A 27807-nucleotide genomic window follows, 5' to 3' on the forward strand; every position below is an offset into this window, starting at 1 on the left:
CGCAAATACTGTACAAACAAGCGCGATTGCCGATCGCCTTTGGCCAGGAGCGCACAGGAGCTGCTGAGTAAATATTTGCGGTCTCAGTGTTGACTCAGAGAGAGGAGTTGAGGCCAGCTCAAAGCGAACCGCCTCACCTCCGTTATGTTTATTTATAAAGCGCGTTTGAGGGCACTTCCTCGGTCTGTGCGGGGTCATGCGCTACTCACCAACGTAGATCCATAAATGAATGGTGGGCTCGACTTCCACACACGATTCCTGATTGGTCGCCGCGTCCGACCGAGATAAACACAGCCGCGAGTATATATATAGGCAATAGTGGCATCTAAGAGAAACTCCACTGACACTTTTACGCACGTCGTTTTACGCACGCTTTAAGATGAGAGTGCATATCCAAAAAGGTCCTCAGATTCTGGAGCTACTGAAGAAGAAGTCGTCTGTGGGGCTTCAGCACTGTAAGCCCACATCCTCCGTGTGCGTGCTGGACTCGAAGGATGCTGGCGGGAGCGCGCCGTGCGCGCACAGTCTCGACTCCATTCCTGGACCAACAAACTGGCCGCTGTTCGGCAGCCTCATCGAGGTGCTCCGCAAAGGTGGCTTAAAGAGACAACACGAGGCGCTGGTATGAACCTCTGCATTAGCTTATTATGCATTATACAAATAAATAAAATTATTTTCATTTATGTCCTTATATATTTTAAAGATTTTAAACTTTTTTTTTAACTTTTTTTGTGTCAAATTTAAGATAAAACAATCTGTTTATGCCTATTTAAAATCATTTGAATCAAAATGTTTATGAAATATACTATTAAAAAGGCTTTTCTTGCATTAACAATAATACTAATTATAATTATAATTATTTGAATATGATTTTATTTAAATTTTTGTGGGGTTTTCATTTATATTTTTCGTATGTACCTATTATGCATTATAAAAAATAAATAAAAATAAACATTTATGTCCTTATATTTTAATGCTTTTTTTGTGTCAAATTTAAAATAAAAACACTTTTTAAAATTATTTTTAAAAAATCTATTTAAAATAATTTGAATCAAAATGTTTATGAAATATACTATTGCATTAATAATAATTAATATTTGAATATGCTTTTATTTAAATTTGTGTGGGTTTTTCATTTATATTTTTCTTATTTATATGTACACTATAAATTAACTTTAACTTAAACTTAATTAGTGATATTTTTGTGACGTTTAGTGAAACTTTTTACTTTATTTATGCTTATTTAGAGCACTTTATATCTCTACACACACACACACACACACTCACACACTCACACACTCAGGTGTGTATCTGTACACTTCCTCTGTTTTAAGTTTCTTATTTAAGTTTGAACTTTTTTACCTCAGATCGATTACCATAAGAAGTTTGGGAAGATCTTCCGGATGAAGCTGGGCTCTTTTGAGTCGGTTCACATCGGGGCTCCGGGTTTACTGGAGGCTCTTTACAGGAAGGAGGGCAGTTATCCTCAGAGACTGGAGATCAAACCATGGAAAGCCTACAGAGACATGCGGGACGAGGCTTATGGGCTGCTCATACTGTAAATATCCTGGTTCTCTTACAAGATTTTATTAGTTATTTCATGACAGTTGTGGTATTTTAAACTGGTGTATTTGCAGGGAAGGGAAGGACTGGCAGCGGGTGCGCAGCGCTTTCCAGCAGAAACTCATGAAACCAACCGAAGTCATGAAACTGGATTGGAAAATCAATGAAGTGAGTTGTGCTTGATAAACATCAGTTCACGTACTGTATCATCCACATCTATGCACCTATATGACTGCTTGTTGTCTTTAAGGTTTCAGCTGATTTGATAAAGAGGATCGGAAGAGCCAATGTCAATGGAAAGATCAATGATTTGTATTTTGAACTGAACAAATGGTCCTTTGAAAGTGAGTTTTCATGCAACACTTCCCACATACTATAGTGCATTGCTATAATGAAACGCATTTAACGTTTCTCTCTCTTTTGGTCTTATAGCCATTTGCTATGTGCTTTATGACAAACGTTTTGGGCTCTTGCAAGACCATGTCAGCGAGGAGGCCATGAATTTCATCACGTCGATAAAAACGGTAAGTTGACCATATCTTTGACCCAATCAATGAACACTGTTTAAACTATTGATGAAACTGATGAAAGTTAAGCTTTATCCACATCTCCTTAGCTGCGTTTTGAGGCATTAGAAATGCAAAGATGCAAGTAAGCTAGTTAAAAAAACAGATGGTGTTTTCTCTCTTTCAGATGATGAGCACCTTTGGAACAATGATGGTGACGCCCGTGGAGCTTCACAGGATTCTGAATACAAAAACATGGAAAGACCACACAGCGGCATGGGACCGTATTTTTAGCACAGGTACTAAAGAGTTCCTTGATCAAATGACGTGTGACCCATAAAGTGTTCAAAGCAAATTTATAGTCAGGTGATGACACGTGAACTTACGGCTTTCTGCCTCGACCCCCTAAAAGAAGAAGAGTGTGCACAGCAGGAGAGAGAGAGAGAGAGACCACGAGTAAACCACGGTAGTAAACGCGGTGACCTAAGTGCAAGAGAATCCAGCCAAATATTTGTATACCAGCAGGGAGGGAGAGAGAGGCGGTAGGAATGTCGACGCGAGACTGAATTACTCTCAGTTTGTTGTGTTGCTGTTGCTCCATTAGCGGATCTCACTGACAGACTCCTGTCACACTATCACCAATACTTCATCTTTCCTGCAACTAAACTGAAAATGTAAAAATGAAATTGTTCAATTTTTCAGCAAATTATGATATTAGAATGATTTCTGAAGGATCATGTGACAATGAAGACTGGAGTAATGATGCTTTGATCACAGGAATAAATGACATTTCGAAATATATTAAAACTGTATTTTACTGTATTTTCCTTGAAATGAATGCAGCTTTGGTGAACATAACTTTCAATAAAGGTCACCATTAAATAACATCATACATTCACTGTAAATATCATTGAGCAAATAGCATGTTTTATTCACTTTGAATCACTCAAGCAATCTATCATCTCAACAGCTAAACTTTACATCGACAAGAAGCTGACGAGGCACTCAAAGGGCAAAGCGGACGATTTCCTCTGCGATATCTTCCACCAGAACCACCTCACCAAGAAGGAGCTGTACGCCGCCACGACAGAGCTTCAGGTCGGAGGAGTGGAGACGGTGCGTTCACAACACACACCAGCTTTCACAACCCCAGACAAACAGGCCTGTTTTTCAGCGAGCTTGTTTTCCAGTCACACGCCGGCGAGCTAAAAAAACAGTTGATTTAACTCGTCTTTGTTCTGCTCTTATCCTGGCTTAGTTCACTCAAGCACATAAGTCAGAAGAATGAGGCAGGGCGAGTGTTAATTGTACAGCGTGTCCTGATTGACCAAGCAAATCCTTCTTGTTTTCCTCCTGCAGACGGCTAATAGCATGTGTTGGGTTATTTTTAACCTCTCCCGAAACCCCTGCGCCCAAGCAAAACTTCTGAAGGAGATCCAAGACGTGGTGCCTGCCGGGAAGACGCCTCGTGCCGAACACATCAAGAACATGCCCTACCTCAAAGCCTGCCTGAAGGAGTCCATGAGGTGAGCACGAGCGCCGTCGATGGGTCACGTTTCACCCCAAAATATACTCCAAAATGTGCTTATTTGCTCTTAAAACAGATTTTACGGACGCGAAATATCACTTTTCGTGTCTTTCTTTTGATTTAACTGAAGGTTTTCCCTTAATACTGGTTGAGACAATCCACCTTACACTCTTAAAAATAAAGGTTCTTTAATGGCATCGATGATTTAAAAAAAATATATATCTTTTTTGGTTTTAAAAAATGACAGAACCCTTTTCCACTACAAAGAACCTTTTTTGGAATAGAAAGGATCCATAGGTTCTGCAGATTATTGAATTGTTCTTCACACAAAGAAAAAATTTTAAGAGCTGGTCACTGAAAAGTTCTTTCGGGAACTCGAAGTGGATCTTTCACTGTTAAAAATAACGGTTCTTTATTGGCATTGATGGTTCCAATGAAGAACCTTTAACATTCATGGAGACTTTCCATTGCACACAAAGTTCTTTAGATTATTAAAATGTTCTTAACACAAGAAAATGTTTCTTTAACTTTTAAAAATGGTTTACTGAAAGGTTCTTTGGGGAACCAAAATGGTTCCTACAAACTTAAAAATGAAGGTACTTTATTGGCATCTATGGTTCCACGAAGAACCTGTAAAATCCATGGAACCTTTCAAAACATTACAAAAGGTTTTTATACTGGAAAAAGTTTCTTTAGATTTTTAAAATGTTCTTCACACTAAGAAAAACTCAAAAGTGTTTTGAGGAACCCAAAATGGTTCTTCTATTGCATCCCTGCAAAAACTCCCTTTTGGAACCTTTATTTTTAAATATTTCCATTGCACAAAAAAATTGTTTAGTGGAAAAAGGTTCTTTAGATTATTACAATGCTTAATTTAAGAACTGTTATTTTGGGAACCCAAATATTTCTTACACCTTTAAAAAATAAAGGTTATTTATTGGCATTGATGGTCCAATGAAGAGCCATTTTAAGTTATTAAAATGTTCTTTAACTTTTAAAAAAACGGTTAACTGAAAGGTTCTTTGGGGAACCAGAAATAGTTCTTCTATGGCAATGCTGTAAAAACCCCATTTCAAAACCTTTATTTAAAAAAATGTAGCCATCCATCTCAGCACTGTTCTGGTGAATGTGTGGAATCAGCTGTTAAGGTTCATATGAGGTCTTTACCAGGTCCAGTCAGGTGACATAATAATAGTCCCGACTGGAATCCGTAAGCACATGGAAGTCATGTTTATACCCTCACTCTTTCATGTTCCAGTCGACAGTCATGCGTTACAGGAAGACATGTCCTGGACATTAGAGAAGGATAATGCCGAAGTATGTGCTGTGAATGTGGGATTATCTAGCCTTGACTTGCATTAGCGCCACACAGTGCCTCATGCCATTCAGCTTACAGTCTCATGCATGCAAAAGATGGAAATTCTCTGGAATTCTCAACAGCAAGAGGTTCATTGTTGTTGTTTTTTTCCTGCAGAGTTTCACCCTCTGTGCCGTTCACCAGCCGTACCTTGGACAAAGACACCGTGCTGGGCGATTATACTCTGCCTAAAGGAGTGAGTATTCATTATTAGCAGTCTTGCTCACTAACGAACTCTCATCCGAAACCTAGTGAGCGGTCTTGATGTCTACCGCTTCTAATACAACATCATAACTGAAATAAGAGTTCATAAGCAGCTGATTTGGAAACATTAGCAGCTTACATTACATACATAACATTAGCACTCTACATTAGCAGCATTGAAGCTAATGAAAGAATTGACTCACAATTGATTGAGTTTGATGAAAAGATGTTATAGTGCACCTGACTTAAAATACTGCCTACATAGACAGCTAACTGGATTTTGCAAAAGACTGTAACTAGTTTGTGTCCTATTCATAACTTCATCATAATATCTACGTTAAATGTGACATTTCATGCAATGCACATTCATATTTAGCAGTTCATGGAGCATTATATTTATTTAACCCTATTTCTTTATGTTCTCAGACCGTCCTGATGATCAACAGTCAGGCTATCGGTTCAAACGAGGAGTATTTTGACAACGGGAAGCAGTTCAGACCAGAACGCTGGCTGGAAGATAAAGGCTCCATCAACCCGTTCGCCCATGTTCCCTTCGGGATCGGGAAGAGGATGTGCATCGGCCGACGTCTCGCTGAGCTGCAGATCCAGCTGAGTCTTTGCTGGGTACGTCAGCTGGACATTAAACGCTTACCTATACATTGAATGTATTTTCTTCGCCCAGTCCTAATGTTTCATATGCTGTTTATTACAGATACTACGTGACTATGAGATTGTGGCCACAGACAATGAGCCGGTGGACTCGCTGCATTCAGGAACACTGGTTCCCAGTCGAGAGCTTCCAGTGGCTTTTGTTCCCCGATGAGGTACTGAAACTAGCTCAAACGTTTTATTCAAGATCATAAAGATATCAGTTTGATGCTCATGTGTGCACCGTGAGAATCTTCTTGTATTTTAAAACCTGTTTTTTTATCTTTGCAGAAACCTTGTACCAGTACTAACCTGAACACATGACTCCATATCAATGGATCAGACACATTACGAGACCTTTATATTGCTGCTAACAGAATGTATCAGTCTCACACTTCAAATATACCTCAAACTATTAGTACAGTAGTAAATATGATTATTCTATTTATTTACTTTATGGAAATGACAGGCTAAATTAAATATTTAAGGTTCTCATAATTGCTGCTACCTATTACTACAGTAAAAATATATTTTACTAAAATGTTAAAATTATTATGTAGAGGTGGTAAATTTTCTATGAAATATTGTTTTGTACTGAAATCGTTCCATGTACAGTATTATGTAAAATTCTTTTTACTCTCTTTTTTTAATACAAGAACTGTGTGGAAATGTACATATATGTCATATAAAACATAAATGTAACATTCTATTTATATACTCAATAAAATATGTTCAATGTATGTATGTGTGGTGAGAAAACAATTTCAAAAGTTCAAAATTTCAATCTAGAAATATACTGGATATTGTTCACCGCAAACCACTTGTGTTTATAATACAAAGAGTGAATGTCATGCTGTGTTCTGATATGAATTGAATTCATTGTGTGTGACACATTAAAAATACTTTGCACTCACTTGCAAAAAAGTATCACGGTATTACTATGTTTTTCTAGACATGCATCATAATTTGAAGCACCATATCTGAATATAGTAATCATTCATGGTGTACCATGGTTTTACAATCTGATACCATCACTGATCAGATCTAAAAAAGCTTTAATATCAGGTTTTTAATGATTAATTCTCTATAGAATTGGAGGCTGAAGTTGATTTAATAAAGGGGGGAAATGTTTTCATTTTAAATTAATAATATACTTGTTCCAAAAATACCTTTTATTCTTTTTAACAACTGAAGACTCACAGGATTGTGGGATAGCATAGGCCGTGTAGGATACATCAGTCCTGTAAACTGAGCATATACACAGTATGTTTAAACAAACAGTAAAAAAAAAAAAAAATATATATATATATATATATATATATGTGTGTGTGTATATATATATTTTAAATAATACTTTTATTTTTATATAATGTTTATATTTATATTTCACTTTTCACACTAAAATGATGGACTGCCTGTTTTTTTATATTTTTGTTGTAAAATGCAACTATTTTATCGCACAGATCTTTATAAAAAGTTGGATATTTAAGTATGCCCAACTTTATCTGCATATATACAGTCTACACATGAAGTGATGAATACTATATGGCAAATCACTGCGTGATTGCTTGTATCGTCACTAAATGTGAACTATAGCTAAACGTGACTATAAAGCATAAAGATATTGTTAACATTAACATTATGATTTTCTGCTTTGAAACACAAATGTGTTTTGTGAAAAAGACTATATAAATAAATTTGGATTGACTTGAGGTATCAGAAAATAAAAGTTATACTGTATGTGAAAATAATATATGACATTATTTATATAGGAAAGTGATCAAAATAACTATTGAAAATAGTTTAGCCTAAATATATATATATATATATATATATATACACACACATGAAAAGTGTTTGTTTTTCTTTATTTTATGACGTCAAGCATTTTTAGTATAAAAATATATTATACATATAATATATTCTATAGAATAACTATAGAAAATAAATATAATATTATTTTAATATTAATATGAAAATTGTAAATTTTTCTAATACGTCAAGCATTTCTTTGAATGAAAGGTAAACTATTAAAAAATATGTAATATTCTTCTTTTTTTATAAAATGATTAATATTCGAAAAAGCTATTATTATTATTATTGTTGTTATTCTTTTTTATTACCACTATTGTTTTTGTTGTTTTTCCCGTAAGTGTTGTTAAAGAGTGTTGCTCCGTTGGCCGTTCTCCAGTATGAAGTATGGACCTGTTCTCAGGGGGCTTATGGGGTGGACGGGGGTGTTTGGGTTAATTGGCCGCTCTGAGCCGTCAGCTGACACTGGACTGACACAGATTCAACAATGTCATCATGTTCTGGCATTTCACAAGCTATGAACTTGATGTTTTGACAGAAAGGCACACAAAAACACTGCCAAGTGATATAACATGCAACTACTGTAACTTTAACCCCAGTTTCTCAACGTCCCTTTGCTTTGGCCCGGGGCCAGTGTCGTTCACCTCGTGTTGTGTGGGCTCAGGGCAACAACAATCACTACGCCAATAGAGCAATGCAATAAAGTCAAATGTCTGATTGCCGCCCGTGTTGATAGTAGTATTAGAACACCGCCGCTCAAGTAGAGCAGTGCATAAATCATCCAAAATGAATGTTGATCTTTATTCTTGCTTAACCTACTGTAATTGTAATGGAATGGTGTTCCTGTGATTAAATTGTCATGATCTTGTTGTCTATAGGTTTCCTGAATTATGGCATGTGTTTAGCAGCTGACGTAGGCTAATTCCTGCTTCATCAATGCCAAACTAAAACAACAAGTTCAACATTGGGACTAAGATCCAAATTTCACATGAAGAGACATGATTGAAGTTTTGGATAAAGGCTTTTATCAAACTATGAACAACATGAAAAAACATAATGGTGCTCTCATTGCAAACCAAATTACTCACGGGGTCGTTCACCTGCTGGAAGCCCTTTATCCCGAGTTAAGAAATGGGCAACGGTCCATGCAGAACTAGAAGCTTCTACAGAAACAAACAGAAAGAAGACACTCAGTTCTGAATTCGGAATAGCAAACAAAAATATCCAGTAATAAAATAGGGATGCAAAAACACATTAATCAAAAGTGACAGTAAAGACATTTAAAATGTTACAAAGTTATTAAATTATTCAATTTCAAATAAATGCTGTTGTTTTGAACATTCTATTCAACAAATATTCCTCATAAAGTCACAGAAATATGAAGCAGCTCAACTGTTTTCAACAGTGATAATAATCAGAAATGTTTCTTGAGCATCAAATCATCATATTATAATGATTTCTGAAGGATCATGTGACCCTGAAGACTGGATTAATGATGTTTAATAATGATGTTTGATGTTGAATAAATTACATTTTACTATATATTCATAGAGAAAACAATTATTTGAAATTGTAATAATATTTTACAATATTACTGTTTTATTTGATCAAATGAATGTAGCCTTGGTGAGCAGAACTGACTTCTTCCAAAAACATTTAAAAAATCGTACAGACCCCAAACTTAATGACGATATCATAAATATAAGCAGGACAACATAATGATTCACACATGAATGAAACTGGTTTAACCTGTAGAAACCCTACACACACACACACACACACACACACACACACACACGCACGCACGCACGCACGCACACACACACACACACACACAGAGACACACACACCAACCTATATCCATATCAGCTTTCTTCTTATCATTCACGAAGCTTTACTGTACAACAGTAATGTGGAAGTCTTCTAATCTTTAAAAGGTCATTCACTTCAAGACAGCTTTACACCGAGTTATAAACGTGGTTACTACAGTTATCGATAGCAGTGAATCCAGATCATTCTCTCTACTTCCAATGTCAAAAGATTTTTTGCTTATACTTGAATTCATAAGCTTTGTTTCCTGAGGAATACTTTCCAATACTTTCTGGGATATTTTCTAAACCATGGTCACTGGGAGACTGTAAAATATGAAAGTTACCCTCTGATGCGACAAAATACCTGTTATATTCTGAGGAACAAAATATTAAAGAGTAAAAGGAAAATCGCTTATATTGTATTAAAACTGAGAGTTGTAATATATTTCACAAAATGACAAGCAAAAGCAGTAAAAGTAAAAATCTGCCAAATGATCTCACACCCAGTTTGGATAGAAAATGCAGGTGAAACTCGAAAAATTAGAATATCGTGCAAAAGTTTGTGTAATTCAAATTAAAAGGTGAAACTAATATATTTAGTATATATAACTATATACATGATTATACTTTTCAGAGGGCTGACATTTCTGTATTTAATTTTTTTTTTTTTTGATTTCATGTAATATTCAAATTTTCTTTTGAATTTGGGGTTTTCATAAGTGGACATAATTATAACTTTTGCATGATATTCAAATTTTTCGAGTTTCACCTGTATGTGATCCACCTGAGAACTTTTATCCAACACTCTCAGAAAAAAAGGTACAAAAGCTGTCACAGGAGCTGTACCTTTTCAAAAGGTATTTTTGTTCCTTTTATGAACTATTATGTACACTTTAGGTACTAATATATACCTTTAAGGTACCAATATGCTCCCTTTAGGCATGAAAGTGTACCTTTTGAAAAGGTACCGCCACAGTGACAGCTTTTGTACCTTTTTTTCTGAGACTGAATAAAGCAAAATGAACATTTTAAAGTTGATGTCTCCATCTAGTGTCTGTTTAGAAGTAGTACAACAGTAGAGCATTTAAAAAAAATCATTTTATCAATATCAAATGTTTATTTTAGCATTACTTTTGCTAAAGCACACTTTACCTTAAATGTTAATCATCCTATAAATCATTTTGAATGAGCTCCATGATGTTTTGACTTTGAGGGAGACATTTTATAATGAAGAACTGTTTTTGTATGTCCATTTATTTCCAATGTAAGTCACACTTATGTCTGGACAGAATTTGCATTTATGATGCCAATTAAATTTATGTAAGTAAGGAGAATGAATCAGCTTCACCCTAAACGGGGCTTCATCTGAGCTGTGCAATGAAATTTTTGCAATGAAAATGCACAGAAATAATTTGAAATAATGAAATTTAATGCACAGATATGTACTGTATTGCAAGCAAGAAATAATCCAATTCAGAATCCAGAATCAGAAAAGTGAAAAATCTTTAATAGCAAATTTAATTACATTTGTGTGATGTAAAACGTGTAAAAAGTGCAACAAAGCTACGATTATTAAAGAAGATCCGTACATAAATCAGAACTACACAAGGAACTTTCAGCCTTAGTTAATGATCAGATGTTCTTCTCCATGGTCAGAATTGTGGCTCTAGTCATCCAGATCATCCACTTTGGGGACTCAGATTGCGTATGAACCAGGATGAGTTTAAAGCCCAGCTTGAAGTACAGCGCCACGGCTGCTCTCTGCGTAGAAGAGGTGGAGAGTTGGATCTTTGAGAAGCCCCGTTCCCTACAGAAGTCTTCTGCAGTTTGAGCCAGCTGTCGACCGAGACCAGTGCGGCGACAGGTGGACGAAACAATCATTCGGTAAACCTCGCCATACTTTTTCCCATCACTTCCCGGGTCATTTTTTCCTTCAACGGCCACCATCCCCAAAATCTGAGGCCGGCCGCTCACCTCAGCTTCGGCAACCCAGAAGCAGTTGTCTGGATTACTGAGGTAGTAACCCGGAATATCTTGCATGTCCGAGTTCAGTCTGGCCCGCACGTAGCCGGCGTAGAACTCGTGGCAGCAGAAGAACACGAGGCCGATCCAGGCTCCTCCAGACACCAGGGCCAGAAGCGCTGACTGTCCACTCCACACGTAAGAGCCGATGTAGAAGAACAGGCTCACAGTCATGTGCAGCGGTCGGCTCATGGCGTACATGAACGCAGGAATGATGTGCTCCTCTATTCCATCTCGGAAAACTCTCTCCACAGCCTCTCGGTCTGAGGGCTGATAGCGCCGGATCACACTGTGCACTGGTGGAGCAATCCCAACAGAAGTGGAAAGAGAGAAGCAGAAATCATCAAAATACAGAAAAGAATTGGAAAAAACACTGTCATTTATTTAGTATATAATATATAGTATATAAAATGTTATATAAAAATACAGTTATAAAATATATATAAAAAAACATTTTACTGTATATTATTTAGAGGGGTCTACTAACAGTGCATGCTATATATGGCTACTATACAAATTATATATATATATACACATACATGACACACATGATGCACTAGTAATCCTGGGATATTACATATTATATAACAGCACAATTTGAAATGATAACTTATGCTTTTTGGTTATTTCGAATCTTTACAAATATATATGGCTTAATGTGGATTTGAAATAATTATCTGACCTTATCTGATTTAATTCAAACTGCATTCAAGCATGGCGCGAAACTTTTAACAACTCACAATCCATTAGTTAGACGTTTATATAAGATGGAGATTTTTTTTATTTAAAAGTCAATGTGGCAACACGTGGGACATTCCTGAGATGTTATGGTATATACATATATATATGTATGTATGTATGTATATGTGTGTGTGTGTGTGTGTGTGTGTGTGTGTGTGTGTGTGTGTGTGTGTGTGTGTGTGTGTGTGTGTGTGTGTGTGTGTGTGTGTGTGACCCACCCTGGACCACAAAACCAGTCACAAGGGTCTTTTTATTATTATTATTGAGATGTATACATCATATGGAAGCTGAATAAATAAGCTTTCCATAGATATATGGTTTATTATGATTGGCCAAGATATAACTATTTGAAAATCAAAAAATAATGGTGAAAAGTAATCGATAATTTTGACCTATACAGTACTACTGTTGACTATTGCCTCAAATATACCCGTGTGACATGTGACTGGTTTTGTGATCCAGGGTCTCTCTCGCTCTCTCTCTCTCTCTCACACACACACACACACACACACACACACACACACACACACACACACACACATATATTATATATATATATATATTCCCTATAGAGCAGCGTGAGAACAACATGCTGGTGAGCTAACGTTAATGATTAACAGTTTTCACGTTTTGGTGACACTGCAAAGCATACAATTAAAAACCGTGTGTTCATATAATAGTGCAGGTGCAGAATAGGCAGACAGAAAGAACTGTTCGCTACTTACTGTTTTATGTGATTATCCTTTTATTTCCAATCAGTGTTTCGGTTCCTGACTGACAGAGCCTGCCCTGTCGAGGATCACATGAAGCGCGCGTGTCAAACTTCAAATTATCAGCAGTTGTATCAGTTCAAAGGTCACAAGTTTACAGGATCAGACATTCTCGATTCAGATCGGAATTTTTTTTTATATAGTTTTTTTTTTTTTAAGTGTATGGTTTAATTTACATGCATAGAAATGTCACGAACATGGGAAAGATATGTATAAAAGAGTGCCGAGATTCCATCACTCACTCATGTGTTCCTCTGAGGGTCAGTCGCGCTGTTCTGCTGTCATCGCCATCTAGCGTTACTGTTTGACCGCACTGCTTGTGTTTGATGTGCTGTATCACTGCTAATAATAGTCATTTTGATAGTAGCATATTTTCCCCTTCATTGTTTAAATATGTTCATTTGACCTCAATAGACCTTATTCTGAGCAGCGCCATGACAGGTATGAAAGCGAGGCTGTGAGGGACAGTTTTGCTGTGTTTACAATGGCATCCGCTGTAAAAAGCTGTATCCAAGATTACTTACAATTTTCAACATCTTATATTGTCGGGAGTTTTTTGTCAACTGAAATTTCTTGGAAAGATATTTTCCCAGTGTTTCATGAGCAGAACAATCCAAAAACACATTAAATAACAGTACAGCCCATTGAAGAGATGCATGTCTGTCTCTCCCAGCCTCGCTTTCATTCCCATTAAAAATCAAAGATGGCGCTGCTGTGAATAAGGTCTATAGGCTGAAACTGAGGCTTTAACCTTCTGTGGTGTCATAAAGCATTCACTTTGCTATCTTCTCAAAGGCATCAGGTCTGACCCTAAACTTTAAAAAGTGTGAATTAATGGCTATCCATAATTGTGATTTAGAAGATATAGAGGGCATTCCAGTGAAAAAGGAGGTTAAGTACCTAGGGGTTATGATTACCAAAAATGTTGTTAATAGAGAACATTCAAATTTTAACTCTAAGATAGAAAATATGAAGAAATCTCTAAATCACTGGTTATCCCGAGACCTATCTTTATTGGGTAGAATACTCTTGACGAAAATTGAGGGAATATCTAAACTTATCTATTTATCCCATGCTCTGTATACTGCCCCAAAAGTAGTTAAATCAGTGAATTCAATTTTATTTAAATTTATATGGAGAAATAAAACACATTATTTACGTAAATTCCACATGGTTAAAGAGTATGAACATGGAGGTTTGAGAGCCATTGATTTTGAATCTCTTCTTGGTACTTTTAGAATAAAATGGCTGAAAGAGTGTTTAGCAAAGCCACACTCAATATGGTATCATATTCCCAATCACATTTTTAATAATATTGGCGGTCTTGAATTTGTGTTGAGATGTGATCTTGATCTCTGTAAAATTCCTCTGAAGTTATCTAATTTTCATAAACAAGCATTGCTTTTCTGGAAAATGATGTTTACCCATAATTTCTCCCCTCACAACTCCACTCTATGGAACAATAGGGCTATAATTATTAACAGGAAATCTCTGTTTAAAAGTGATTGGTATAGTACAGGTATTATCTTTATTCATGATTTATTAGATGATAATGGATATTTCTTATCTCATAATGATTTCTTTAATAAATATAGAGTTAGAATTACAATTAAAGGTTATGATAAGGTATGCAATGCTATACCCACTGGATTGCTAAGAATAATCCAAAGTAGTTTTTCTGATCCTTTATCTAGACCTGTAGTTTCCCTTCCCTCTTTAAAAATATGTAATGTGGATCTCTTAGATAGTAAGTGTAATAACAGACTTATTTACAAAGAACTCAAACGTATTATCACTGGTGATTATCATTGCTATTTTTTGGGAGATGTTGAAACCTCAGTGAAGGATAAAGCTTTTACCTGTTATATGACATACCCAGTTGCTCCGAAGGTCAAGGAGACTCATTACAAAATCATGTTTAAGATTTACCCAGTTAATGATTTTATACAGAAACGATTTAATTTTGAGGTGGAATCTTGTGGCTTTTGTTCTTCTTGTCCTGAAACACTTGATCACCTATTCTTTTACTGTCAGGTTACTTCGAAATTTTGGTTTGATATACATAGCTGGCTGTCAGTAAAGATGGAGAAAATTCCTCCTATAGCCCTACAAGATGTGCTCTTTTTTAAGTGTGATTTAAACTCACCCTTCATTGATGTTGTAAATTTTGTTTTATTGATGGGTAAATATCATATCCATACTTGTAAATGGAAAAAATGTAAGCCCTCCTTTAATATATTTCTATGTGAGTTTACTCAAATGTTTCAGAGTTTTAAATACTTCAAAAAACGTAATAGAAAGTCTGAAACTTTATGTCTCTCTTTATCAAAATATTTACTTTTTTAGTATTTTCATTCCTATGATGTATACTGGCTACATGCTTGGCTTCATCCTTGCTTTTTTTTTTTTTTTTAATTCAAACTCTGTATTTACCTCAATGGAAGTGTCTTACATTGTTGTTTTTTGTTCCCTGTCTTGTTTTGTACATTCTGCATAATAAAAAAAAATAAATAAATAAATAAAGCATTCACTTTACTGATGTCATGTGAGTGGTTGCCATTCAGTTTGACCCCAGCAAAACCACATTGCAAGAATACAATACATTTTCAATTTGATGTCTCGGTAGAATTAACTTGAACTTATGGTTCTTGCTTCTTGGTGATACCAAATGCAAATTTGATGATTCCTTATCGCTTAAATCAGGGGTTTTCAAACTGGGGTCCGGGAATAAAAATTAATAAATGAATGCATTTTATTACACAATATTTATTAAAATAAATAAATAAAATAAGATTAAACTAAATACATAACACTGCTTAAAATAAAATGTATTTAAATGAATATAATTTGATTTAAATACATAAATAAATAATACATTGATGCATTTTATTGCAATGCATTTATTAAGATAAATAAATAATGTAAATATTTGATACATCTAAATTGATTCAAATAAATGATTTACATGAATATAAATATGAAAGCTAAATAAACAAATAGATTAACTTGATTAATTGATTAAAATAAATAAATGAAATTAGCTTTAAATTTGTACATAATATTAATTGTGTCTTCTTTATAGGCTACATACACAGTGGGGCTGTCTTTTAAAAGTTAAAACGGGGGTATTGTATGATTGTTAGTGTAGATATTCCTTTTACTGTTAAACGCAGCTCAAATTGTGTTCACGCTGTGTGTGTGGCTTAATCGATGTTTGTGATTGATGATCGGTCGCGGGCTTTAGGACCCGGATGCTCGGTTAGTCCAGACACCGGTTGATGATCCGCTCGCGACTCATTTAATGTCTTTTATCAAAGAACAATAAAACGCTCGTCTCAACCGGACAGGTAACACACGTTTATGCTCCTGCGTTAACAGTAGTCCTCATACTCCTAACAGACACTGGGCTGAGCACTGCACATCTGCAGCACCGGCGAGCTCCTCCTTCATCCAGCCCGCTTCAGGCCACCGGCGACGGGCAGCATGAGCCAGAGGTTCACCGTGACTGCCGGTGACATGCAGGGGGAAGTGAACCAGCTGTTCGAGGGCGACGAGGAGACACCGACACCGAGCTCTGCTGGAGCTGATGCTGAAGCCTCCGGGAAAGGTGAGAGATGTTTAAGATGTTCTGACACCTGTGAAGGATAAACTCATCCAACAGCTGGGGATATGTGAGACTGGGATATTAATATTCAACACGCCGCCCTCAACCATCAAATGAGACTATGACTGTTTGATGGACTATCTTCACTACAGTCTATACCTATTCCATATAGATGATATTGGTTCAGATTATTATTATTTTAATTGTAAGAACAATCCATATAAACTTAACAGATTTTACATCAGACATTTTTATATCTGTAAGCAACCCAGGTCGGTATTGCATTAAATGCACTAAACCTTTTAGTTTTAATTTTCTACATCATGCTTTAATAATGTCCAGTGCATATTAATATAGTTCAAAGACTACATTTTGATTAATATTATGTCATATCACAATTAATGTAGGCTACTATTTCATAAATAGGCTACAATATGAATATATTATTTGATTATATGAATAGGAGTGTAGCCTAATATTTCACAGAATATCATAGTTGCAAATCCATATAACATCTTATGCTGCTGATCTCTTGGGCATGCATATATATATGCAGATAGATATATTACACTATATTACAGTAATATTTCATACATTATCAAGGACATCCATTTAAACCTTGTTTTAAGAACAAATACAAAAGTATCAGATTTTACATCAAATTGCCCCAATTTTTCTTTTTTTAAACTACTGAACTAGTCTTGCAAACCATTTTGTTTTGTTTAGCATACATATCTTTTTTTAATTTTCAGTGCATATTGATATAGTTCATAGACTAGACTATATTGATTTATATATTAGGCCCTATATAAATTCTGTATTGCATATGATAAAAGAGTCTATATTTTTAGACTATATTGATTATATTTGCATTTCAAAAGGACTGATATAATCCACATGGCGTTGATACTGTATAGCAGTGCTTCAGGATATATAGCATTAACTGCACTGAACCGTTGGGTTGTGTTTGTCTACAGCAGACATGAAGCTTTTGCATGCAGTGCAAGTGTATATTTTCCTTCCCTAAGCTCAAACTGACATATATTGGGTTCATAATCTGTGTAAACTTTGAGATTTGAGCCTTCTTTGTTTCATGAAAGCGAATCTGCTCGATTTCACATCTCTTCATCAGTACTGCAATGCCAGATCTGACTTGAGCGTATAGAGAGAGCATTTTTGTGTAAAGTTCCTTATAGTGATGAATTAAATAATTGATGCAGTATGACGACGCATGTAGATGCTTTTCACAGCACTTCAGAAGCTTGTTCAAATGGTTACACTGTCTTGCCATCATGTCTGTTAGCCTTAAGTGGGCATGGTTGTCTTCGCATAATGGCCCTTCTGATTATACTTGATGAAGCCTTTGAATATTGAATGAGGCAAAATGTGTTTCAGGCCCAGTAAGCTGGATGACATACAGGAGGTCTATTAAAGGTAATTTTATTCCGCTGTAATCATTAGCCTCTTGATGTTTTCTGTGACGAGTTTTGCAAATCCTTTTCTCTGAGATTGTGCTGTAGTTCTGATAAATATTAAGCAATTATCTAATTTAATAGGCTTTCTCTCAGGGGCTTGATAAATGCAACAAAAACAGCCTAGCTTTAATATTACAAGAAGTAAATTGTCTATGCACTGAAAATGAAAATGCAGTGTGAGGCATCAGGACATATGTGATGTTGGTTTTGTGGAGCAGATTTTGAAGCAGTCAGATTTCACTGTGGATGGGAATCTTTAATGTGAGATGATGACAGAAATAGAAAGTGACCCACTAAATACAGGACTGGAGTTGGTGTTTCTTGCCAATGTTTGCTAGCTAATTAAGGGTTATTATAAGGCTCTATTTTTTTGAGAAACTGCTTTGGAGCAATATGCATTGGAACAAGTGCAATAATGTGAATGTACTTGAGTTATTCTATTCAGTTCTACTCCAAATGCGTTTACTTATGGACAGGTATAGTTTAGTCTAGGTGTAGTTCTAGTTTAGACCCTGGACAGGTCTCAGGCCCTGTTTACTCCTGCTATTAAGATGCGTTCTGGTCGATCGGATCACAAGTAGACGAGGCAGACACGTACCAGTTTACACCTGGTGTTTTAATCCGCCACTTCTGTCCTGATTTCTTTATGTATGTGTTTTTTCAGATCTTTCAATCTAATGTACAAAACAAGCTCGCGCAATTATAAATATGAACTCACCCGGAGACGACGGAAAAACACACGGAGAGCATCAGCTTTAGTTTCTGCTCTGACAGACGCAAGACCAGCCGAACGCTGAGTGTGTGTTAGAAATCAGGAATAGTGAGAGATCATCGTGCTTGGTGCGTTTGTCGTCTTCAAACCAAACTTGGGTCTTCAGTCGACAGTTTAAATCCCGTCTGGCTAGAGCTCTTCTCATAATGTTTACGCATTAAGTCAGTAAGGTGGAGAGTATGTGGTTTTTTGTGGCTGTTTGAATTAGGGCTGAAACGATTAGTCGACATTGTCGACAACGTCGACAATAAAAAATTGTCGACAAATATCTGTGTTGTCGAGTAGTCGTTTAATCTCACGTGACCTAATGTAAGAGCCTGCAATATCGCGATTTGACCGCTACGGCGCTGTAGCGCTAGAGTGTAATGCAGCCGTTACAAATGCATTGCGGTAGAAGAAAACAGCGCGAATTATGACGGAGTGAAAACGAATCCGAACCTATGATCCGAACTAGCAAGGTGTGTGAAAGTTTCACAAAACTTCAAACCAAGAATACTGTCGTGTGCAATACATGCAAGGCGGAACTTGCTTTTCACGGGAGCACAACATGCATATTAAAGCACAAGACGAGCCGGTGAGAGGTGAATGTTCTCCAGCTGGAGCTATCAGTAGATCTCTTTATTAGATAATGCAATACTACTAATAATAGCAATAATATTAACAATAATAATATAATTACAGTAATGTGATGATTTATTTTTGCATAGAATAAAGCTTGATCGAGCTTAGGAGTCAGGGCTGTTTTTATTATTGTAACTCTAGGGTATTACGGTCTTATCACTTGCCTGTATTTTGTTCCATGGTTGTTTTTTATACTGTAAATTAAAAGGTGTATGAGAATGTCTGTCAGCTCAGCTCAATTGTCATGTCAATTTAAAAAAAAAATTATTCGTATAATAATTGTTTGCAGATTAAGTTTTTCTGTAATGCAGCTGATCATTTTTTTGTTTATTTTTTTCTATTGAAAGAGAACAGAAGAATATTTAACCAATGCTTAGAGAGCATTTGTGCGTGATTTGAGTTGGACAGAAATCTGAAACCTTAAAGGGACACTTCACCCATTTGCATTAAGCTTTGCATTGTTAGAAACCCAGTCATACTATTGAATGGTCGTGCAACACTCTCTCATTTTCCCCTGAGACGGGAGAAATCTGTTATTTACCTCTTACACTTCCTCCTACAATGACGCAAAAATCGTCATTTTGCGTCATTGTAGGAGGAAGTGTTAGAGGGGGGGATTTCTGTTAAGACTACAGACACTAGTTTCTCATCTTTCCCAGGGTGGGGCGCGCTCACGCTACAGACCTATTACAGATCAGTGGGTGGGACTTTACTCTCTGAAACTGAAAGCAATATCCTCCATCTTATTTGAAGCTAAGCTAACAGGCGCTGTGGAGACAGATGTACAGTTATGACAATAGCGGAGGAGAGTGCTCAATATGATATAGAAGAAGAGGATTTCGGAAGTCTGATGCTTGAATCAGGTGTTTGTGGCTACCTTTACAAGCCGCATTATAGCGAAGAGCAGCCGAGGCAGAAGACCTGCCTGCCGCGGACGAGGAGCCCGGACTGGCTCGAGTTAGGGCGGACTGGTGGCGCCGGTGATGCAGCTACGAACCGCTACGAACACAGAGATAGAGTCCGTCTGCGGCAAAGAATTTCAACGATGACAATTTCTCCTGGACGAAATCTCTGAATCAGACGAGGACACGGACGTTTGTGTTGTGAACTATCCTAGTTTCGCACCGCATATGTTCTGACTGAACATCCAGGTACCATGCAATAATTCACCTTTTCGAAAGAAATACAAACGAGGAGTAATGCACTATATGAGTTCGCCAACTAACTAGACATTTTGTGTGAATGTGAAATGAATTTCAAGCTCTGGTAGTAGCTAGCCTTGTAGACGGAAGAGTGATTTCTCTTATAGGCAGATATGCGCTTTCTGGATTAGTGGGAGTGGCTTGCGGAGCTGTGCAATGTGGTGCATTGTGGGAGTTGTTGTCTTTCATACAAATGCGTTCTGAAGTTATTTTTTGTCTTTTCTCGGTCACGAAGGCACCAAATTAAAAAATTATTTTACATTTCGACTACATATATGACCCACTTTAAATAAAAAACAATGTTCAAATGGGTGAAATGACCCTTTAAAGAGAATGACCTGTTTAGTTGGCTCAAAGTTCATTAAAACAACCATTTCAAAAGCTGAAGTGATTTTCTTGTTTTATATTATAGTTAGAATATGTATAACTCAGAGTTTTAACTAATTGAAAAAGCTGAATAATCGTTCCAAACTTACTGATTAGTCGGAGAAATAATCGACGATTAGTCGATTAATCGTTCTAATAATCGTTAGATTAATCGATTATCAAAATAATCGTTTGTTGCAGCCCTAGTTTGAATGCATTCGGCCACATGAGCGTTAACACTACAAAAGAATGCATTTTCGACGACCTCTGGAAGTGTTCGAAAGTGGACAAGCTCAAAACGTTTTAGACCCCGTTTACACCTGTATTTAGCGTCGTCCATGTGATCCGATCGACCAAAACGCTTCTTAATACCAGGTGTAAACAGGGCTTCAGAGTTTGAAGAAGTTTTGTTATGAATGCCTGTCTTCTTATCCCACATTTCTCTGAACAGGTGCATGATGGGTAGCTCTGCTCAACCTAGTGAGCTGCCTACCTAGACAGCATTTTAAGGTATCACCTTAAAAATGGGAAGCATGTAATGTTCTGGTTCTAGGAATCACAATCCAATTCCAAAGCGATCTACTTTTTTTTTTCTGATCAATTAATATAAACGGTGAATATCTTTTTTATTAAATTACTTATAAGTACTTTTAAAAATATTTCAAATTAATATATATTTTTTTTAAGTTAACATAAGAATTACTAACTAAATATAGCTTTAATTGCAGAGGCCATTCCAACAGATGGTTATTTAATGATGTAATGATATAAAATACTGCTCGTGTATGTACAATGTTCAGTCCCTTATAAGGAACATTCAATTTAGGATGCTCCCTTAGAAGGGGCACTAGGTTGAGACATCTCTTCTGATAACTTCACTACCAAACATGTGCGGAATGCATTTATTCATAACATATAGAGCGTGTCCAAGGAGTGGAGTGTATTGGAGATGTCCATCCATAGAAATGAAGATGCGCACCTGTAGTCGCCTAGAGACGGCACAGCCTTGGCGCTCGTCTCCGGTTCAAGTCGCCACAACGTTTCCATGACAACTGCAGCCTCTTTGTGCGGTGATTGCTGTGCGCAGAGGGAGTGCTGAATGTGAGGGGTTGAAATGATAATAGTAAAAACACAATAACTGCTCTCACTATGCACGCCCTGCCAAATAATGGTATAATGCTGCTCTATTACAGTACCTCCTGTGTCCCTAAAAGAAGCATGAATTGTGTGAAATTTGAAGGCAATGGCCATTTTCCCACTCTTAAGAGTGCATGGGGATATATTTGCATTTATGCATGCATGCATAAACAAGAAAACAGCAAAGATTTGTGCAGTCAAACCACGTATACATGACATCACAGGTATGCGTCCCATGGATGTTTGGTGAGAAAGCCCTTTACGAGGATGAAGCAATCACTGGCGTTTTTCATGTTATCGTTGATGCTGTTGTTATCGATCTGAGGAGACGCTGGGATGCCACCCAGCCAGAGGTTCGCCTGACCTTGAGGGTCTCCAGACAGTCTGAAGATCTACAGTAGCCCGACTCTGACCGCTGTATGAAGCTAATAGGGTGATTAAGATGTCCTGGATTTCATGTTTAAATTATGAAATATCTGATTCAAAGTGACCCTCTCTCGTATAGCTTCTTTTTAGTGGTCGGCCAGTCAAGATATTACATTAATATTGAGTCAAGAACCTTTGCAGTTAACAAAAAAGAACAAACGTTAACAGTAGTAACTAGATTTTTACATTTTCTGAGGTGCAATGCTAGTTTGTTTTTTTACTGTAATCTGTTTATTGACTAATGTAGGATATTTTTGAATAAAAACATTAGATCAGAAGAGTGCATTAGCGCCTATGTCCTTTTTTCAGTGGCTCTGGTTCCGGAAGTTTTTTTGTTTATGTTTTTTTCCCATAGACAAGTTAAAATCGATTTTGGTAGAGCGTTATAAGCCATGAACCAAGCCAACCCACTACGAGGAGAATCAAAACACTACAAAATTTGATTTGAAGCAAAAACGTTTATGAAAATCAGACAGAAAGGCAAAGGTACGAGACTTGACAAAAATGAAAATTCTGTCATTAATTACTCACCTCGTGTCGTTCCAAACCTGCGAGACTTTCGTTCATCTTCGGATCACGAATGAAGATCTTTATGATGAAATCTGAGAGATTTCTGTCCCTCCATTGACAGCTTCGCAACTATCACTTTGACGCTTCAAAAAGTTCATAAAGAGGAAAAATATAAATTTAGTTTAGTCCAAATTTTCTGAAGAGACTTGATCGCTTTATATGATAAACAGATTGAATTTAGGCTTTTAATAGAAATCGTTTCAACTGCCAGTGTGTGTTCTTCTACACATTGAGTGACATAGAATGGGGAAAAAACTAATTCTGGCTTCTTAAAAAAAAAAAATCCTGCCCAATAAAGTTTCTTTTATAATTTTTCTTAATTGTTACGCATAAACTTGCAATGTTTAATAACACCATTTCACCCTGTTGCTCCTTTTGTCATCAGTTTAAAAAAAAATTGTTGTGTTGCAAAGTGTTTTGGATTGACTTTTCTAACTTTATTGACTTTGTATTTTTTCAAACTTCTACATTATCCAGAAGCTTGCATTTTATTGGTGACTCTTTGAAAACAGACCCATTTCATATTAAATGTAGACATATTTTATTACAATTCCTTGCAGTATTTTACATTCATAAATGTAAATGTTCAAAGAAAATACCTTTTGAGAAAGATGTTGATATATTTTTGATATATATTTTCATAAATATATACTTAAATGGCTTTAATTCCTGCTTTGGAGTACAGACCTGAGTTTGGTCTCATTTTAAAGAAGGCACCCAGCTATTATTGCAAAAGTGAAAGCACTTCAAAAAATGAGAGGTTAAAAAGTTTGTTTACTGTAAGGCAAATGTACTGAACTAAAAAAATATATTTTATGCAAAATATATATTTTACAAAATAATTCAGACTTTAAAATTGCTATAAAAAATCAAATCCATATGTCTAACCAAGTTGTGTTCCAACTTTGAAGTTGATTTTACTGTTTTGATGGAAACGCAGTGTCCAATTTCAAAATGGTTTTCACAGGAATGAATTTTGAGTGTTTAAGCTTTCAAATAACACTAACTTATGATGATTACTAAAATATATGATGGGGACGAAAAGGCAATAAACTAAGAGAGCCAGGAGTCTGACAGCTAATGGGCTTAAGAACTCTAACAATTCAATTGCTTGTTAAACTCTTCTTTGGTGTAATACTTAAGATGTCATTCTTTAGTTTATTTCTGCATTTTCATGAATAACCCTCTTAGAATATCATTTTTTTGTCTTTATGTTTGTAAATGCTAAAAAATGGTTGTTAGGGGTTCTGAGTGTTTTTTTGTGTGGTTGCTACAGGACATGATGCTAGATTTGTTCTAGATGCTTGACAGTGTGTTGTTTTTGGACTGTTTTGTCATCCACCAGGTGAAAATCATACGTCAGGGCACATAATAATAGTAAAGTAACTGCACACCTCTCCTTAACTTGAATGATTTGAGGAATCATTCATGATTGTTGAGTGTGGATGAGTTGCATGACTAATTACACTTACTATTTTCAATCAAGCAGCCAGGAATAGTAGTGCCAAATACAGTATGTCGTCATGCATTTATTTGCTATAATTGGCATAGTCTACACTAGACAGAACTAGCGCCATAAGCCGTTTTAACCATGTCAATAATAACTCAGTACATATTCCGCTGGTGCACAATAGCTGTCCTCCGTCGCAGACGTGCAGCGTGGGAGTTTTGGCTGATCCGCAGTGAGCGTATACTGGAAGCCCACCATGATGCGCTAATTCATCTCCATTTAGCGATCGTTTGCACAAAGACCATTCAAAGGTGTTTGGGAAAGTGTGTCACTTTGTACCACGCTGGCTTATGTTTCTTTTGTAGTTTTGGCTAAAGTAAAGGAGGACTTTGTATCTTGTGCATGGGAACCAAAGCTCTGGCAATGCAAACTCTTGTTTTTGTGCACTAAGAATGCGTTACCATGTCCACATATAGTATTACCATGCACAATAAATATTCCCATCTATAAACAGTTAATTGCATATTTGACTATACTTCATACAATTTACTTGTCATTCCAATCCCAGATTTTGAAGATCCATCCTTTTCTATGCAATGCCAATACATTATTGCTGTGTTTTGTTCAATTTTCAGATCAAGCTGGTCCTCATTTTGCATGTTATAACACAATATCATGGAAAAATAGCCGCCCGGTGCAGTAAATGCAGTCAGAGCCGCTTCTATTGTTTTAGCTGATGTTGTGTTTGTCTTCATTGTTGTCATTGGCCGCTCAGTCTGGTTTAAATTGCATAATGCCAATTGCCGTCCAAATACGGAGGATGCCATTAGCCTATTGGGATATGTAGATTGCTTCTCAATGAAGCGTTCCATCCTTTCTTCATAATGGCACGTCGGCCTGTTTGTTTCCATTCAAGCCGTCGCTGGCAAGACAGACGTGGAAGCGTTCTCGCTATTTTAGCATAATGGAGGTCTGGTGGCGCAGCTTTTTCCGTGTCTATTAGTCTATTGTTTGTCTGCCTGTGTAAACAGTCAGTCTCGCGGTCCCACCAGCCGTCGTCAGGTAATAATGTGTTGATCACGAGCTCAGTGGCTCTATGGGAATTCACAAGATCAGGATTCACTCTCTGTGGAAGGTCATTCCTCTGTCCCTCTCTTCTTCTGTTTGGAAAGCTCCAGTTTTATATATATGTGTGTGTGTATATATGTATGTGTATGTATATATATATATATATATATATATATATATATATATATGTGTGTGTATATGTATGTATGTATACATGTGTGTACTGCATATGTGTATAAATACTGTACTGTCTACAAATAAATGTATATGTGCAACATGCAATATATATCATCTCTACATACTTCAATACAGGAAACATATTTGCTCCTTTAATCTCATCTTAACCTCATATCTTGCTTTCTACAATTATTTATGATCGATTTTTTTATTTAATTTTTTTGTTGACTGCAGTCGTTTTTGTTTTGTCGTGAAATAATAACTGAATTACCCTTTTCCCGAAAGGACAGCTCAATGAATCGGTTTGGATCTATTGTTACACACATGCAGAAACACACGGACAGGGGTTTGCGTCTGCACGTGAACTCTATACATCTGATAGATATTGATGTTGCTGTCAGATCACTCGTCTGTGCTGTAATGTTATTAAATGAGTGCATTTCTTCACATTGATTTTAATCTTGTCTAGTCTTCTTGAGATAAATGTTGCTTATCAACGTCAACGACAGGCTTTTCCTCACGGTCATGGTTAGATATCAATGTTGACCAAATGATATTACTCATACACAATATCTGTTTAAGGATAAATAAACCTGCAGTGAAATCAATTTAAAAAGAGATGTAATTACATTCCTGCACCACTAGATTGCACACCAGTAATAAAGATAATACATTTTTTCTTATGTCTGCCTGATACTTAACTGTATTCTGTGTATTTGTGAATAACTTTTGAGATAATAATATTACCCATAACCCCCTGTGCTTTGTAATGGTTTTCACACTGTACAAAGTGATCAGTTGACTTTTCTTAGTAAAGAAAAAAAAGTAAAGAAACCTGTTGCCCCTCAGTAAATAAACTTAAAGGGATACTTCACCTCTTGGAAGATGAATGTGTATTTAAAATATGTCATTTAAGTAGAAGAAATGTGGAGAAATTTTTGAATTTGGAGCTTTCTAGACTGAGAAAAGCCAGAAAATGTATTTTTGGCTTATGTGGATGAAAGACAACAACTCCCAGAATGCACTTGCTTCGCTGCCTTAGGAGGCCACGCCTACCGGTTAGAGAGCACAGTTGAAAACAACAAGGCTAGCCTAAGTGATGAGTTTGCCAGGGATTTAGAGACCCAAAATGTCCGGGATTCGGCTTTTGCGTTCTACAGTCGCCATTCATCATGTTTACTGTGGCGAGCAGGACGAGGCTGACGGCCGCGGGAGAACGCATCTCTCACGGAGGAGCGGGAATTTTCTTAGCAATGTTAAAACGCACATCAACCGCATCAAACGCACTTGTTTAGCGTCCATGTAAACACTACAGTCAGATTCACCGATCGGAATTAATTCAGTTAGATTGAAACGAGAGGTGTGCATGTAAACAATGAATGGCGACCGCAGAACGCAAAAGCCGAATCCCGGACATTTTTAACAGTCTCGCCCGCCGGACAAGTCCGGGAAAAGGAAGATGGTAACCCCTACTTACTCAGCTTTCTCCTATTATTCAGCTTTCTCCACAGAACAAGAGCATGCTAGCTTAGCTTCCAAAGAAAGACGGCTGATACTGTGTACATTCTGTGAGTGAGATCCCACCCTGTATGGGCGGGTTGAAAACATGCGGAACAACGCCATCTACTGGCTGTAGTCTTTAGCCTCTGGCCAGAAAATCCTCCGATGACGCAAAATGACGATTTTTGCGTCATCGGAGGATTTTTTCCAGACAAAAAATACATAAATCTCTCCTCTCAGGGGGATATGAGGGGGGAAAGCATGGTAATTCGAAAATACTACAGGTTTTCTACTAATACAAAGCTTAATGCTAAATCCTGAAGTAACCCTTTAATGCGTTATTGAAAAAATTAAGTTATGTGGAATTGTCAAGTTTTTTCAACACTCGGAAGTACCTGTGTTTACAAAAAAAAAAAAAAAAAAATATATATATATATATATATATATATATATATATATATATATATATATATATAT

General features: G+C 36.5%; 2 protein-coding genes across 2 annotated transcripts; one reads left to right on the forward strand and one right to left on the reverse strand.

The window, feature by feature from the left end:
* The first annotated feature begins 249 nt into the window (after positions 1-249).
* Positions 250-6724, forward strand: cyp24a1 (cytochrome P450, family 24, subfamily A, polypeptide 1). The gene is made up of 12 exons (XM_081380489.1): positions 250-622; positions 1368-1558; positions 1638-1731; positions 1814-1907; positions 1996-2087; positions 2257-2368; positions 3040-3185; positions 3429-3595; positions 5072-5150; positions 5585-5782; positions 5871-5982; positions 6098-6724. The coding sequence occupies exons 1-11, from the start codon at positions 380-382 to the stop codon at positions 5979-5981; spliced, it is 1527 nt and encodes a 508-aa protein (XP_081236615.1). The 5' UTR covers positions 250-379; the 3' UTR covers position 5982; positions 6098-6724.
* A 4119-nt stretch (positions 6725-10843) lies between these two features.
* On the reverse strand, positions 10844-13304 carry nat8l2 (N-acetyltransferase 8-like 2). The gene is made up of 3 exons (XM_081380440.1): positions 13205-13304; positions 12918-12981; positions 10844-11747 (listed from the first exon to the last, which is right to left on the reverse strand). Coding segments are annotated over exons 2-3 (687 nt in total). The 5' UTR covers positions 12919-12981; positions 13205-13304; the 3' UTR covers positions 10844-11061.
* Between the last annotated feature and the right edge of the window lie 14503 nt (positions 13305-27807).

The sequence above is a fragment of the Scardinius erythrophthalmus genome (assembly GCF_964197995.2).
Source record: "Scardinius erythrophthalmus genome assembly, chromosome: 12".
Taxonomy (NCBI): domain Eukaryota; kingdom Metazoa; phylum Chordata; class Actinopteri; order Cypriniformes; family Leuciscidae; genus Scardinius; species Scardinius erythrophthalmus.